Source organism: Alosa alosa, chromosome 22 (assembly GCF_017589495.1).
Source record: "Alosa alosa isolate M-15738 ecotype Scorff River chromosome 22, AALO_Geno_1.1, whole genome shotgun sequence".
NCBI lineage: Eukaryota > Metazoa > Chordata > Actinopteri > Clupeiformes > Clupeidae > Alosa > Alosa alosa.
Window position 1 is genome coordinate 21,441,251 of NC_063210.1, and position 17,500 is coordinate 21,458,750.

The 17,500-nt window shown below is 42.1% G+C and overlaps 1 protein-coding gene across 1 annotated transcript; it reads right to left on the reverse strand.

The window, feature by feature from the left end:
- Positions 1-8,113: 8,113 nt before the first annotated feature.
- dlx3b (distal-less homeobox 3b) lies at positions 8,114-11,280 on the reverse strand. Its single transcript, XM_048233498.1, has 3 exons — positions 10,780-11,280; positions 9,418-9,602; positions 8,114-9,140 (listed from the first exon to the last, which is right to left on the reverse strand). The coding sequence occupies exons 1-3, from the start codon at positions 11,111-11,113 to the stop codon at positions 8,829-8,831; spliced, it is 831 nt and encodes a 276-aa protein (XP_048089455.1). The 5' UTR covers positions 11,114-11,280; the 3' UTR covers positions 8,114-8,828.
- Between the last annotated feature and the right edge of the window lie 6,220 nt (positions 11,281-17,500).

Sequence of the window (17,500 nt, forward strand, 5' to 3'; positions counted from 1 at the left end):
GACTTAAGATGGGGGATATTCTCGGTTAATTTACCACAGGCGTGAGCAAAATCTGGGTATTTATTTCCATGTATGCACATAAATAGGCCAAAAACAATTGACACTTCTCAATTAATTGTAGGGTGCAAACTATAGCCTAGCTATACATTTTTACTATTAAAAACATATCACAGACCATAGTAAGATGAAAGCTCTGAAAGAAAGAAAAATATACAGTTAAGCTATTGTTTGTACCTTGGTCATAGATATGTATTTTAGGGATATCTGTTGTCTTGGACAAATTATTAACTATGACAACTTTCACTGGAAATTATTCCACGACGTTCCATCAAAAGAGAGAAAGAGAGTAAATATCTATAGGCAGCTCAATGTACAATAATGAAACTTGAGTTCAGGGTCTTTTTAAGTCTCTTTTAATGCGATAAAAGTGTTTTTTCCCGTGTCTGCACTGACAGGAGGCAGAACTGACTGCGGAGACATTTTTCATCTCGTGGTTTGGTCTCTCGAGCCGCCTCTTTCTCCTTTCAGCTGGTGTGTTTGTTTATTTCTTTTATTTAAGGGAAAAGACGCATGTCGTGAGTAGGAGCGAGCCAGCAGTGCCAAATTTGTAACGGTATTTTCTTTTCGACTCTCTTGACTGGATCCAGGAAGTAAACCCTCTGGTGTCATAATATAATGATGAATGGCTGCAGTATTCAATCACGAAACTCGGCCTGATTAATAGTACGTTGTACTGATTCGCACAGTCTGGTGCTAAAACTGTTTAAACATTGTGAACAAGCTATTTATATTACTTTAAACACCACTCGCCTGAAGGCCTTGGTGTAAATTCACCATGGTGCTAAATTGCGTGCAACTAGCAACGATTTACTGCAGAATCTTGTTCTGGAGAGATACCATTTCTGGATAAGGCGCTCTTCCAGACGGTTTCTTTCTTAGGTTGTTTTCAGCAGGTGACATGCAAAAGGGGGGCTCAAGTCTTTTTAAATGTAAAACAAAATCGGCGCCTCTGTGCTGTAGGATCGTATTTCCCTTCCTCCTATAAATGGTCTACACACAAGAACTCAATACTGTAATATATTTATAATATTTATATGACAGAAGGTTGCCAATGCATCATCTTAAAAACATTGGTTAGTGTGTGTGTGTGTGTGTGTTATGCCTGCATGTGTGTGTGTGTTTGTGTTTGTGTGTGTGTGTGTGTGGGGGGTTGACCTGGCATTGACCCTAGTTCACTCAGTAAAGTCCATTCTCCTTGTCTAAACAGTTATGTTACATGCCCCCTTTGAGAGCACCTCATTCAGCAATGTTTTCCTTGCTGTTAATAAAATCACATTATTGTCCCAAGCAGCAAATTATTTGCATGTCGGCCCATCTGTAGTTCACTGCACAAACTAAATCAACGTGCAGACCTGTGGAGCTAACCATAAACTACAGCATTCTTTATTAACTTAAATTCACCATTGCTGTTGTTTCACAGAAGTTTTAGCTGTTGTTATACATTCATGGGGTGCTGATGTGAAGCTTAACATAAGGACAACTGTCTGCAAAAAATAAAAAATGATATATATAATTAAAAATGTCAGGCTTTTACATTTTACAGTCAATGTGGACAGGTCAGTTATTGCATTATATTACTGATCCAAGTCTCTGTCCAGTGGTCAGCACATGTAGCAGCTCTACCAATTACCAATTTAGGGAAGCAAAAAGGCACAGAGACATTCCCAAACTGCTTCTCTTTGGATATGAAATTTAGCCTCTTGTCCCAAAAGCATTTAACAGCTCTGCCACCATCTCTCCCAACTCTCTGAGTGGCTCAAGACCGCGTCCGATCAGGATTAGTCATAGTGAACACACGTCGAATTCTACACCCTCCTTCATTACAGCCGCACTCTTAAGGAATAGTGGAAAGTGAACAGGGTCCTTCTCAATCTGTGCGTGATTTGACTGTGTTCCCTCCACACAGTTACAGAGAGAGAGGGAGAGCCATGCTAAAAAAGCTCCCCCTGTGCAAATGTTAAAAAAACAACTATTCAGTGGAGTGGTCACTTTAGAACCACTGGTGTCTAATGGTAACAGCTGTGTATGACTGGACATGCTACTGTACTGTGTGTAACTGGGCACGCTACTAAACTAACGGCCTCAGTGTAAAGTTAATGGAAGCCCAGCTAAGCACACGTTATGACAACTCCCATAGCTCCACACTTCCTCCATATCATTCCTGCTACCCCCCCACCACCACCACCCCCCGCTCGCCCACATCTCTCTCTCTCTCACTGTTGTCACAGACATGTACATGTATGCACACAGACATATGACCACACAAATATGTACACACACACACACACTCACATATACAAACAGACACAGATACACACACAAACACACACACACACACTCCTTCTCTCACACACACACACACACACACATACAAACAGACATAGATACACACACACACACACACACACACACATATATAAAGAGATTCTACACACTCATTCAATACAGAATAGAACAAGTAGGACAAATTAGCACTTACCTGCACAAGCTACAAGAGAAGCAATCACTCTCACAAACACCAAATGCATGGCATATCCAAACCTGCAGCTTCCTCTTGCTCCTCACAAGGAGAAGAGGGGAAGAGAGAGGGCTGCCGGATCCCGATTACACATCTCCTCTCTCCTGAACAGCCTCACTTCATGTGTCTCTATAAAAAAATACCCTCCTCCAGCCGACCTGCCTGCGATGTTTCTCGCCGTCCAGGCGCCGTGTTGTGCACTGGCAGACCCAGGCAGCGTGGGGACAAGTGTGTGTTTTTGCCGAGATGAAGTGGCAAGGCATCACAGGGAAATTACGGGCAATTTTACATCTCAAGATTAGAATAATGAGAGCTCAAGTTGGACAGGCGGACAGGGCCCTTTCAAACAAGGCAGCAATTACCAACGAAAGAGAGAGAGAGAGAGAGAGAGAGATGGAGAGAGAGAGAGAGAGAGAGAGAGAGAGAGAAGGGGGATAGAAAGAGAGAGATGCAGATTCGGGTACTCTCTCAAAAGGATGCTCTCGAGACAGCTCAGGGGTTGAGGGAGAAGAAGCAAGGGGAGAGGTGGGTGGATGGGGGGGGGTCTTTGATAATGATGGTGATGATGACGATGAATTGGATCAAGGAATGACAATGCCTCATGCTCAAAGATTTGGCCAATGACTGCCAAGGTGTCTGGTGGAGTTTAATAGCAGGATATCAGCAGAGAAAGGAACTCCAGGATGTCATTACAGCCACTGTACTTTGCTTTTGGGGAGTGCCACGTACTTGTCACTCAGCCGTAATTATTGTTATTATTGTGTAAGTTCTGACAATTAAAAGCAATTACATGGTAACCATTTCTGTGTGTTTGTGTGAGAGAAGGCACGGGTGAATAGTGTGTGCGTGCGTGCGTGTGTGTGTGTGTCTCCGTCTCCCCCCCAACCAATTTTCATCTGCCCCCTCCTGTGCCATTCAGTGCTGTAGAGAGACCCCCAGTTTTGAATGCCAACCAGGCCACCCGCGCCACCCACCAACCCCCTGCCATCTCCACCCTCTCCCCAGGCCGTTGGGGCACAGTGGGGTGCCCTCCATGGCAACATGTCAGGGCGGCAGCGCAAAGCTGCCTCACGACACGATCAAACAAGAAGAAGGCGGTTTTTATGTGTGTGTGTGTGTGTGTGTGTGTGTGTGTGTGTGTGTGTGTGTGTGTGTGTGTGTGTGTGTGTGCGGGGGTGGGGAGGGTGGCATTGGTGCCATAGATGGGTGCAGAAAGTTGTCCACCCTGACCCCTTGGCAACGCGGGTGGTGGTGGTGGTAGGTGGGTACGGGTGGGGTTGATGGTGGTGAGTGGGTGGGCACGGGTGGTGGTGGTTGGTGGTTGGTGGGTGGTTGGGTGCCTGGGTGATTGGGTACGGGTGGTGGGTGGTGGGTGGGTGCCTGGGTGATTGGGTAATGGTGGGTGGGTGGGTGGCTCGGGTCATGCAGCGTTCACTAGTGCACAGCTGTCAGGGATGCCTTTCGCCTGCGTCCTTGTTTAGGTTTTATTTAATGTGGCGAGATGAGTGAGAGATGGGAGTCCCTGAGATAGCCCAGCTTTGGAGGCTCTTCTCTGGCAGCTGAGCCTCCCGCGCTGCCCTCCTTGGCAACCAAACTGCCCCTGACCTCCCTCTCAACCCTAACAGCGTGCTCTACCACTGGGGTTTGGCTTGTTGTTGTTGTTGTTGTTGGGTTTTATACTCCCTCTCTATTTCCCGCTTTAAAAAAAGGGTGTTTTTTTTCTTGTTGCTAAGCCAATCAGTCACTCATTCTCTCCCTACCTCCCTCCCTCTCTCTCTCTCTCACACACACACACACACACACACACACACACATTAACATGCACACATGTACATACACATGTTGACTCTGCGCCTGTTTTTAGGGTGACAGAGAGCACTGGCCTTTAATGGATCAAATTCAAGTTCAGCAGTTCATGCATGGCTAGGAAGGGCTGGGCCCACACACACACACACACACACACACACACACACACACACACACACACACACACACACACACACACACACACACACACACACACACGTCCCTGACCACCTCATTCATCTGAGAGACAGACTGGTCCCCTGGTGCCACTGGTGACAAGCCATTCCCTTTGCTGTAGGCCACACAGGAAGAGACAGAGAGAGATGGCCTGAAAGATGAAGGGAGAGAGAGAGAGAAAGAAAGAAAGGGGGAGAGAGAGAGAGAGAGAGAGAGAAAGAGAGGGAGGGAGAGAGAGAGAGAGAGAGAGAGAAAGAGAGAGAGAGATTAGGGCAAAGCAATGCATCAAGGGAAATCCCTATACAGTTTGGTCAGTACTGTTTATATAGTATGTTTCTAATTGTGTATGCATCTTTGCTATTGCTTAGCACTGTGGCTGACACTCTGGTGAGTGATACACCATGACAATGCATCCCATATCAGATGCAATGAAGTGGGAAATCTGAGTCCATTAAAAAATGAATTACAAGCCCACTTCTTAGCCATTCTTAGCCTTGTAATTCATTTTCGGGATAGAGATGGATGCATTCATGGCTAAAAAGGTGACTAAGTGGACAGACAGGTTTGGGTGGTGAAAAGAAGACCTTTTCTAGAGGTGGTGGTGTTTGTGTGTGTGTGTGTGTGGGGGTAGAAATCTGAGAATTCTGAACAGAAAGCCAGGCATTAGAGGGTGATGCTGGTGTTTTTTTTAACGGCATTGAGGTATTCTTAGATGTTTCATTTGAGCTCTCCCCGCAATCGTGCCAGTAATCTTAGTAACCAAGCAGGTCTGTGTCAGGGATTCGTCTAGCCTGGGGGACAATATCCTGTAATGACCCTCCATGATGAAGCCTTAAATACATTAGAAGGCGGATTTGTTGTCAAGCAAAGTAGCAAGCATTAGGCCTATCCACACCAAATGTTCCTTAAGCTGAATTCACTCATCTGCTAACCAATATTTGGGCAGGAATAGCCATAACCTAGAGCATAGTATACCAGATGCCTTGTTTAGGTGACTTTCATTTAGATGAAAATAGGAAGTCCTGTAGGGGGTTGGGGGGTACTAGACAAATTCATATTTTAAAAAAGTTTGCTTATTTGTTTTTGTTTGTTTGTGTGAAAATTATTTGTTTATTTGAACTTGTAAACTAATATCATGTTGCTGCTTGACATAAAATGTACAGCTATAGGCTGTTGCTCTGAGTTTTGTAGCATAAAATCATAAACTGTGTGACATTTAAAATGGATTACCCTAAAACTAACATTACAAGATCTACCACTTCTGTTAGGCCTTTCAATATCAAACACGTTACAGAACATTGATTTTTATTGTATTCCCCATGAGATTTCGCGATTCTTACCAACTAGCTGACAGTGCATGGCTATTTTCGTCTACCCTGACGCATTACTCTACTCTATCATACAATGAGCACTGTTCTAGAATATTTAAATATGGTAGCCTTGGTCTGTACACCACATCAGTGCACAGTGGTGCTCGTGAACTCCCTACATCTTGCTGTTGGTGGTCCATATGGCGATCTGAACCTCAGAATTAGCGGTTTGTGTATCATATGATTTAAACGAGAGAGGCTTAATAAATTATGGGTTCTGCGGCTCCTTGGGATGATCTTTCCGTTACATTCCGCTATTTTTTTTTTTTATCCAAAGAGACATTCTGAGCCAAAAAGGGAAACCGAAAAGTAACTTTGTAACATTTTTTTTATAATTAGGAACAGTCATGTGAAAGTCTAGTGAGAGGCCTCTTCTACTGAGCATATATCTGCCGCTCTTAATTAACTTCTTCTGTAAAAAAAGAAAAATAACTTTATTTCGTTTTTTTATTATTATTGTTCTCGTGTTGAGTGTGTTTACCATGTCTATCTAAATTCACCGAGATGGACAACATGGGTGTTTGCCGGAAATTGCTTCATTAATAGGCTAGGCTTTCAAGAATAGAAAAAAATACTAAAATAAAAATAGAAAACACCAAATCCATATAACACTAGGTCACATTAGAACGCATATACTGAATTTATCCCAGGTTAAACAGAAACAACTATTAACAGAAAAAAATATTCACTGAATTCTCAAAAAATCAATTGTGCTAGCCTACAGCACTCGGAGATCAACTGGCTTTTCTTTCTTTGTTGCATTCTAAGATGTTTGATTGCAAAAACGTGGATAATTAATTGACTGTTAATGAATGAGACTGTTACGCACATATCCAGCGTCAGTTCCAGCTCGCAGAAAAGTGTTCGTTTTCAACAAGGCATAAATAGACAGGGGTTGATGTCATCATTTTTTCGCACCTAATTTACATGTGTTCTTTTAGCTTGGATCAGCTGCATCCGTGCCAATTGACTGGAAAAAACAACGTCAACAGGCGACATGTTTTTGACACCAGTGAACTACCCCCTCCAGGAAACATCGGACATTCTTGAACTCAAAGATTACCTTCAAGCCCAACTGAGGCCTTCTCAGCTGCGCCCAGTGTATCAAAATTTGAATACAAATTCAGCCTTTGCTCAAATTGAGCCTCAAAAGTCCTCACCTGGCATTCACGTAATTCTGAATTTTGTCATGGGATTTGATCCCATTTACACGCAGGGCTATATTTTAGTTCTACCTATGTCAACAAATATATGTTTTTAGTAGGCCTATGGCTTTACCCCCAATTTAAATACTACACTCTTAAAACGATTGTGTTGAAAACAACACAACTTGATTTTCACACATCTTTGTGTCCAGATAGGGACAACACAGTTTGTGTTGTTTCCTTTTTTATTTGTTATATGTGTAGAAAGCAACGCAACTTGCATCTCTGTGTCCAGATATAGGGACGATACATTAATTTTAAGAGTGTGAGACCATACACACAGAGGATTTAAACAGGATCATCGGGTTCTCTCATAGTGCCCACCATACCAGCAGAGGAAGAGTAAAATGGTTCTTTGAAACGCCGCCAAACTCTTGTTTGCATGTTCGGTCGGTCTTGTCTACCCTGACGCGCTTGTTTGGTATGTCGACGCACGCAGTATATGCGAGTATCCCCGAGGCAAAACAATCTTACTCCAGCATAGACGTTTCTCCTCCACCCCCTCCTCTCTTCACCCGCCGTGGTCTTTCTTGTTATCTGGCAACCAAATACTAATAAAATCCAGTGACTCCAACATGTCTGCTTGCCTGTCGCCTCCTACGGCTCCCTTGCACGAGACACACCGGTGCAGCTCTTGCGTAAGCAAACCCACTTTGGCGGCTCCTGCCTGAACAGAAAAGAGGACGAATCAAAAATCCCAATCTGTCTGTTGTGATTTGCCAGTTCTGCCTTGTGTTGCTGTGTTAGCACAACGATGTGGTTTGTATGGAACTGCAAAGTTTGCCAACAATGTCGGCATCGGTAGAGACCCAATGATAACGTGTATCATAATACTAGCTCTTACATAGAGGCAACATTGTCAAAGGCTTACATTATATCTCAAGACTATGAGGCTATCAATGTATTAGGATCCCTTTAAAAGATAGCAGTGAGCGCACTGCAGAACACAGCGCATAAGAACACAGAAAACTCCGTGATAAAGTATTGCAATTTATTCATCTCGACAGAATATTAATATCAACTAATTACAGGGTAATAAAAATGTTATCGGTACCACCGTGCAGTAATTGTTTTGTTTCAGAAGAATATGATGCAGTGGTTCTGTAATTTTACATATACAACTTTCAACATTTTGTACATTTTTTTTTATAATTTATGACCTGAGATTCGGAGATGCGCACTGCTTAGCCCACATACACAGCCACGTGTGGGACAACAGCACAATTTTGTATTTATTAAATTCTTTAGATTTGTCGAAAAGCAAACTTGATTGCATATCTAACAAAATACAATGAAAAGAACAGGATCGATAAAACATAATAATTTAAAACCACGGCATTCTTCTTTTTAAATATTACAAAACAGCCGACATGCACCTCCTAAGGAGAGGTCATTGAAACCCCACTTGAGAGGCCGTGATGCGTCACGGCCAGGCGCGCTTAGCACTTTAGACCCACTCACGCTTGTAATTTTCTCAGCTTATTTATGAACAGTCTTTCAAAACCAGCACATCTTTTGTGTGCATGTATGTGTGTGTTTGTGTTAGTGTGTGTTTTAGTGTGTGTCTGTGTGTGTGTGTGTGTGTGTGTGAGAGAGAGAGAGAGAGAGAGAGAGAGAGTGTGACGGGAGGGGGGCAGACTGTGGGTGCTAAAAGTCTCTTTCTTTGATTGTAAACTTTACGGTATGAGTCTGTTAATACACCGCCCCGACGCTCTGCTGTGCGGCCGGATGATGCACCGGTCCCGGGTGCTGTAAGTGCGTGCTCTGCTGGTACCAGTGGTTGCTGTAATCTTCCAGGTAGGGGGGCGTCGAGCTGAGAGGAGGTTGCGGCACTTGTCCCCGGCCCACCGGGTTGGCGTGCGCGTTACTGTCCCAAATGGCAGGGGATGGCGGAGAGTTACAGGCCATGGAGTCGCTGGCATTCGGACTGTGGTCCAGAGGAACCTCACCGTTTTTGTAAAGCTTCTTGAACTTGGATCTTCTGTTCTGGAACCAAATTTTTACCTATTCATGAAAAAGAAAGTGAAGAAAAAATAAGAACTCTGTTACAACCCGGTTGAATCACAGACCCACATTTTTCAGATGTAATTAAAACAAACAGCCTATGCTTTCTGTCTACTCTCCCTTGTTGGCAGAGAGAGCTAGAATTAGCTGGTATTGGGCTATCTACAGCCAAATATTCATATGGAAATTGATACCTATCATTACACTGATTGCACAGCTTACAAATAATATGGGGAAGAAGCAAGAAACTCTATAGACTTTGTTTTGTTGAGTTTACCTGTGTTTGAGTCAGGCCGAGCTGGGCTGCCAACTCCGCCCTCTCGGGTAGCGCCAGATACTGCGCCTTCTGGAAGCGTCTCTGCAGGGCCGCGAGCTGGTAGCTGGAGTAGATTGTCCTCGGCTTGCGGATCTTCTTCGGTTTACCATTGACCATCCGGACCTCTGTTTCTACCTCTTCCTTCACTGAAAAGTCAAAGTTTCACAAGTTGGCTCTCTCCGACGGAACAGTAAACAGGCGCAAAACAACTGTATATGTCATGGTATGTATCCTACTGTTATGTTCTATCCATTTCGAGTTGGCCTTTTTAACCCCAAAATAATGTATAGGCTATCGTTAGGCTAAATAGAAATTAAATAGATGAAAAATGAAAACGATTAAACTGAACAGAGGTCAGACAAGCACAGATTATTTACTGTTAATTAATTCACGTCTGTGCAAAATTCCTTGAGGCTACATAATAAAAATTGATTTCATGACTATGAATACTTATTTCTCAGTGTTTACCTTTTTTAGCTAGTGCATTTATTGGTAACCACCATGTGAATTGATAGGCTACATGAACGCGACTATTTTTTAAGTATTTTACTTGAGATCAACATAACCAAATGCATATATTCGCGTAATATCATTTTAAGATTAAATCAGAACACTCCGAATAATCAGCTCTAGTTGAGTGGCCTCCGACAGTATATTCAGTAATATTGAATACACAGCTAAGCACCTGTGATTCATTATCGTTTTATTGCCATTAAAAACGTCGTAATGGTTTTACTGCCGGTCGAAATGTGCGATTAAAACCATAAGTCAACCTTGTCAACAGACAGTTCTGTAGGACTTTAGAGTGCATAGGCCTACATCACAAAAAAATAAACACTTTATCAGTTTGGCAGATTATCTCCAGGCGAGATACAGACATGAGGAGGAAAATATTTTATAAAGCCCGAGAACTATGAGGAGAACATTTTATGACTGAACCTATTTTTGGATTTAAGAAAAAGCAGACATTTGAGTGTGTTCATAATTTTAAGTTATATAATATGCTCTATTTTGTCTATATCCGTTTCCTTGTCCGGGTATTCCAAAACGGGTGAACTTCGTAGCTTAAACAAGTTGACCTCAACTATGTGGTGCTTCTCACACTATCGAAAGCTTCTTTGAAGAAAAAATATCTATATTAATATCATATCACATAGCTAATGAAATATGCTGCTAATCAGACATAGGAGGCAAATATTGACAAGTTATATTTTGTGCGTATCCAGTTTCACACGCAGAGGAAATATGATATTTTGGACTCCATAATTTAGTTACTTTGCGAACCCAGAGAACAGTTAAAATTATTATATAAATATATCTTACCTGCAGTTTGAGGTGGCGTCTGCAAGTCTCGGTTATAGTGTCCATACTGTCGGTATGAATTGCCGTACGGGTATTCTGTTTTCGTCGGATATGCCCCCGTGGCTCCCATTCCACTCAGGTTAAATTGGTGATAGGAGTTCATAGGCTGAGCATAGTGTTGACTTTGGTAGTATTCATGATGGCTGTGGGTCGTTTGGCCACTGTAGTAACCCATGTCCGTGGCTGACGACTCGGGTAGAGTCGGAGAGTCCTTGGATGTCGGGTGGCAACTCATAGAGCCCGGGAGATCAGTTAAAATACCGGGAATTTTCTTGTCGTAAGCCGGTCCACTCATCGTGGGTGGTAGACCACAAGAAAAAACGCCTTCGCACTGTAAACTCCTTGTGTCCCGGTAAAACTGCAGTGAGAAAAGTGAAACAGTGAAAAGAAAACGGCAGTCTCGTTCTTTAAAGAAAATCCTTCCAAGACACACTCCTGTGCGCGGTCTGTCCTGGTTGAAGCACTTCGGCAATGGCAGATCCCAACTTCGCGAAACTCCAAATTATAGGACAGTCGGGTGGATAGCCTACCGAGTTCCTATTGGCTCCGCGCAGTCCTTTTTTTCTGCCTTGCCCTCAAGGCGAAAAGGCGCTTGCCTGGGACACACTCACCACCTAGCGTTTAGAGAGTATCTTGCCATGCAGCCTGTCTCAAGTGTCTAGTGTTTTACAAGCTTCTTGTTTTTAAGGAATTGTGTAGTAGCCTAGTAATACACAAATCCTCAGTATTTGGATGTTTTATCCAAATATACACCGGCTGCTGTTAAATTCTTGCAGACAAATGTATTTATTTAGGACAGTAAAATCGACATAGGCTATCACAACCTCCACTACTTTGTATGTGATAGGCTGTATTTCACTACGCATACAACCTGAACAAGTAATCCAGGCTCTCCTACCGTCTTATAGGCGGCAGTTTAGCCAGACAGCTAGACCTGTAGACGGGCTGACAGCGGCATTTGAATACCCATAGCCAGGTTCCATTATTATACAATCTGCGGTTTGTGTTGAGAATGAGATTGATTCGATAAGAACATCAGTCCCCCAGATCGCCCCCGGGGGGAGTCCTTTGTGTTGCCTCTTCATTATGGTCAGGCGTGGCATCACCGGCGACTTACCCCCGAGCGATCGAGTGACCCTTTCTTTTTAGAGTCCGTTTTTAAGCTCGTGAGCTTGTGACCTACTAATGGGCACTTTGAGCGCGGAAGAGACAGAGAGAGAGCAAATGTCATTTGAGAACAATTGCAAACCAGCCTAAATGTCAGGATATTGAACAGGCAGCGAGACTGCTACCTGTCTAGGCCTACACCTAGACTGCACGAATAGACTTCAACTGTCAGATTCCATCATAATCTGATAACTGATGCTAAAAACTTCCCACATAGAACTTTCTGTTCTCAAGTTATTTTTTATTTAAAAGTAATGGTAAGACTTGGTCTCCCATTAGATTTAAGTTTTAAACTAAACAATTTGAGAGAAAGTAGGTCTACTTGACAATAAGGTCAGTTAGAAAGTCTTACCAATATTCGACCACACTGTTGCAATGCACTTTATTCGTCAAAAGTACGAGCAGGCCACTTTGCTGGTTCATAGACTATATCCTTAGTACTCTGCCGCCATCTAGCGTTGGGTTGTACAGCAAGGCTGTAGCCACATTCGCAAAACTGTTCACAAAACGTCTGACAACCTCTGCCAAACTGAACAATTGCCTCAAAACAGTTGTACCTGTGCTCAAAACCAAACACTGATCATCTCACAAAGCAGTTACATTAAAATACTACTGAGCAGTCATTAGACACTACATCAAAAAAGGAAAACACAGTGGACAAAATGTTCATTGTTTACAATATAGTAAATGCATTTTTCTTCCAGAAAACAAAACAAAACAAAGCAAAAAGATGTCATAACTCATTGGATTCAACATTTACAGTAAACATAAAGTATCTATAATGGGGGTTTGTGTTTACAGTTTTGAGAAAAGGGTGGGCAGTTTAAAAAATGTTTTATGAAAAACTGTATATAGCCAAAGACAGGCATTTCAGTGCTATAAATGAGAAGTACATTGCAACCTACAATGTACTCTGAATGACTCATTGTTGATATGAACCTGCACTGTTCAGCAACCTGTTTACACTCTGAAGCTTATATTGGTTGTGTCACATCATTTGAAACAAGTGTGATCATTTTTGAGTAGTTGTGTTTAACGTACTGTATGGCATTTGTGCTCTCTTTGTGTTTACCTTTTACCACTTATGGTTACCATTATGTGTCACAAGTGCGTCACAATGCAAAATGACAACTGACAACTTGGTTCAGAGAATGGAGTTTAGTGTTTTAGCAATTGGGAAAACCGGTAAAAAGAGCACTGATCGATGCTGCAGGAGAGAAAGGGCTTATGAGAGAGAGAGAGAGAGAAATTAGAGGTGCGTAATTTCTCAGAAATAATGACCCACATACACATTCACACTATATTCACACATACATTCACAATAATTCACACATACAGTAAGCGATGGCTCAAGAGAGGATTATTGTGCAAGTCAAGTCAGTGTTTTTCCGGCAATTCTCTGTAATCAAGTTTCTTCATTACAGTGTTTTGCCTATTACTTACACACTTTTTGCAGAATTTGGCTCATTATGTCACACACAGCCAAATAAGACATAGCACTTGGAGGTAAACAATTCACATCTATGCCAAAATTAAACACTGCAATCAAAACTCAACAATCCTTTCTAAAAAAATTTATTGTAACAAAACCATACACACTTGCATCATTTAAGTTACTTTTTCAAATCAACAGCAACACACTGATGCGGTTTATGTAAAACACTGCAGTCTTCGTGTTTCTATTTTTATTGTAATTTTCTCAGATAGTCTTCTGTGAAACTCAAAAGTAGAATTTCTGCAGTAATCAGCTGACATTCTTAAAGAAATAAAGAAAAAAATCACAGCTATCAATGCAATACTATAAGGGAATGTAACAAATCAAACAGCAACAATCAGCAACAAATCAAAAGTAAAAAAACAAAACAATTACTGGATAAATTGCTATTGAAAAAAAAAATATTGTATGTGTGTGTGGCAGGGGTGGGGTGGGGTGGGGGTGGGGGTTATGGATCCTGCCTTCTGTTCAGATCTAGCCACCAAAAGTCCTTGTCGACATCGCAGGGGATGTCCTCTCGGGCTAGGCAACGAGGAAAATATCACGTTGTGTGCCATATTCACCTTCGAACTGACCCCACCTCAATGTCTCTGCATGCCCCTTCTATTGCTTGCAAAAGAGGCATGCAGGTATGTGTTTGGTGGTTATATACTTTTCATTGGCCCACTGAAAATAATTCTATGATAGGTTTTAGATATGGGAAGTAAAGGGGCAAATGCAGAACTGTACACGGGTACTCAATGTAAAAGTGCACACTTGAACAGGTACACAATAACTTACCTGAAGCCGATTTGTAGTTCTAAGCCTCAGACTGATTGGTGTTCAGACTTCTCACTTCTGCTGACCACTTTCTTCAGTTCAGTCAAATACACCTCTCTCGTCTGCTCTTGAGTCAACCATAGGAGTGTGAGCGCCCCCTGTTGTCGAATGCCTAGAACATGATCAGATCTGGGTCACCTTGTTTGTTTTCCATTTATAGAGATTGAAATAGTCCTGAATAATTTAATATACTGTATTTTATTCTATTTTTTGAGATACTTTTGTCATAGTAATGTAATGCATAGTAAATTGAATGCTTATTATTATTTTAAAACAAACCTTCCAAGTTCATACACAGACACACACACACACAGACACACATACACACACACACACACTCCGAATGGGGTGCCATGTTTGTGTGAGAAGAGTGATGATATATATATATATATATATATATACACCGTATATATGTGATTATATTATTACTTTATTTACATATATACATATTTACTTTATATACATATTTATTTTTATATATTATATACTTTATTTACAGACTCAAAGTCCAGATAAAAAGCACACACGACATATTACATAAAGAGTGCATATAAACAGACAAACGTAAATATACATACATCAGATGAGATGATGATATATGAAAGTTTCAGAGCCTGGTTAGCACGCAGACCTTCTCAATTGAGATGAGTGGGTCTGGAAAAGGTTAATTGACTTATGACTTCTAGCAGGGTCATAACTACCGGTAGCAGTGAAATTACAGTAAAGCAGCACTAAACAAGATTTGCTCTCTGGGTCCCCCTAGAGTCGCTGTGGCGCAACTGGCTACCGTGCTCATACCACATATTATGTGTCCAAGGTGGCCATGGGCATAGATATTAGAAAGTTAGACACCACATCGTCCGTCGAGTTCTCTTAGGTGGCATATGTGAACGCGGCCGTCATATTGCTAGGGGCAAACACCTTACTGTCTATGGGCAATGCTTGCCGGCGAAACACCTGTGTGATGTCCAATCAGAGATACCTGTGTGATGTCCAATCATGTCCAATCAGATATACCTGTGTGATGTCCAATCATGTCCAATCAGAGATACCTGTGTGATGTCCAATCAGAGACACCTGTGTGATGTCCAATCATGTCCAATCAGAGATACCTGTGTGATGTCCAATCAGAGATACCTGTGTGATGTCCAATCATGTCCAATCAGAGATACCTGTGTGATGTCCAATCAGAGACATCTGTTCCTCCATGGGCCTCCAGTGATTGCTGCCCCCACCAAGATGGCGGCGCTATCCTAGTCACACTAAGGACTAAAAGACCCTAACAAGCCTGTATCATTAGTACTGTATAAATGACTTAAACGAGGCTAACAAGCCTGTATCATTAGTAGTGTATAAATGACTTAAACGAGGCTAACAAGCCTGTATCATTAGTAGTGTATAAATGACTTGACATAGGCTAACAAGCTTATATCATTAGTAGTGTTTAGTTTGTGGTCTAAATAAGTACATCATATGCACTTAATGAATGGGTCTACTATTGCAGACAATGATTATGTTGTAGTAATAATGTAAATCCAACAGATGGATGCCCCTAACTAATATTATTCAACCTGGGTCACTGGGTGTGTTTGTGCAGAGTTGCTGAATGTAGTCTAAAACAGTGACAATAAATTATAATACAATGACAGAGAGAGAGAGAGAGAGAGAGAGAGAAAAGAAGATTACCTGGATATTCAATAGATCCATGTCACTGGTAGTTATTGGATGTCACTTTTCTTGGGTTGAAGATAAAAGCAGAAGGAAAAAACAAAACAAACAAACAAAACAAAAAATCAAAAAATAAGACACATTCCCTGACCAGCCATCACTTTTTGCTTTAGTAAAGCAGTTTCACAAAAGGTGCTTCTAACTGTGATACAAGAATGGTGTTTTCAGCAGACCCGTCTGAAGAATGTTCTGTCGATGCACAGATCCACGCACACAAGCTTGCACACTCAAACAAGCACAAGCCTGTCACCAACCTCAGGCAAGTGCATAAATAAGGAAAGACCATCCTCTGTAGAGAAAAGCGACACACACACACACACACACACACACACACACACACACACACCAACACCTCTCATGCTCACAACACAACACAACACAGTCTTCCTCTTTCATTCTGTTTCATGAGGGGAGTGCCAGGAATTTAATTAATTTTCCACACTAGAAAACACAACAATAGCCTTCCCACATGTTGTTTGATATATAGACCTATCCCTATCCAAGACCCACAAAATTGCATTTCCTTTCACAAACATTGCTGAAAGCTTTACTGAAGCTTGTGTTGTACAACAGCTCCAAGGCCTTTTGGTCCTGTGATGTGGGCCAGTGTACATATGCTTAAACCAGCCATGTGAGCAGGATGCCAGGATGAGGTTATAAACAGCATCGCTCTATCTGTATAAGCAACACATGTGCACACACACACACACACACACACACACACACACACACACACACACACACACACACACACACACACACACACACACACACACACAAAGGATGAGGTTATAAACAGCATCGCTCTAGCTGTAAAGGCAAGCAGAGGAATTTCTTCATATGAAGACTGCACTGTTTGTTATTGTTTGATTTCTTTAATTGACTTTGTTGATTGATACTACACACATGCACACACACACACATGCAAACACACATGCACACACACACACACAAACACACATGCACACACACACACACACACACACACACACACACACACACACACACACACATGCTGGCAGGCAGGCATGCACGCACGCACGCACACACACATATGCCCCTGTGGGTAATGTCAAGAAAAAAGCAGGACTTCAGAGCTTTGTTTTTTTTTTCCAACTTAACTAGTCTAATATGACTGATTTAGACAGAAACAGTTTGCCATAGAGTGCTGCTAATGTGTAAAAAGGTGTTTCTTGATCTGCTGCTCCTCAGCTGAGGGAATCTGAGGAACTTGTGAGGGTGTTGTCAAAACACTATTATGGTAATGGAATGGAATGGACTGCATTTATATAGTGCTTAACGTTCCACTTTCTCCAAGTGCTCAAAGCACTTTACAATGTCATGCCTCACATTCACACACTGATGGCAAAGGCTGCCAAACAAGGCACCAACCCTGGGGCATTCATGGCCTACTGGTTAGGGCTTCGGACCAGCTCACTGTGTCGGGATTAGTGTGTGCTTCACCTCACTGTG

Excerpts from the sequence above, each read along its gene's own strand:
- dlx3b (XM_048233498.1), bottom strand. The coding sequence starts at position 11,113 with ATGAGTGGACCGGCTTACGACAAGAAAATTCCCGGTATTTTAACTGAT. Across the intron at positions 9,603-10,779 it reads GACGCCACCTCAAACTGCAG|TGAAGGAAGAGGTAGAAACA; the intron begins GTAAGATATATT and ends TTGACTTTTCAG. Across the intron at positions 9,141-9,417 it reads TCGGCCTGACTCAAACACAG|GTAAAAATTTGGTTCCAGAA; the intron begins GTAAACTCAACA and ends TTTCATGAATAG.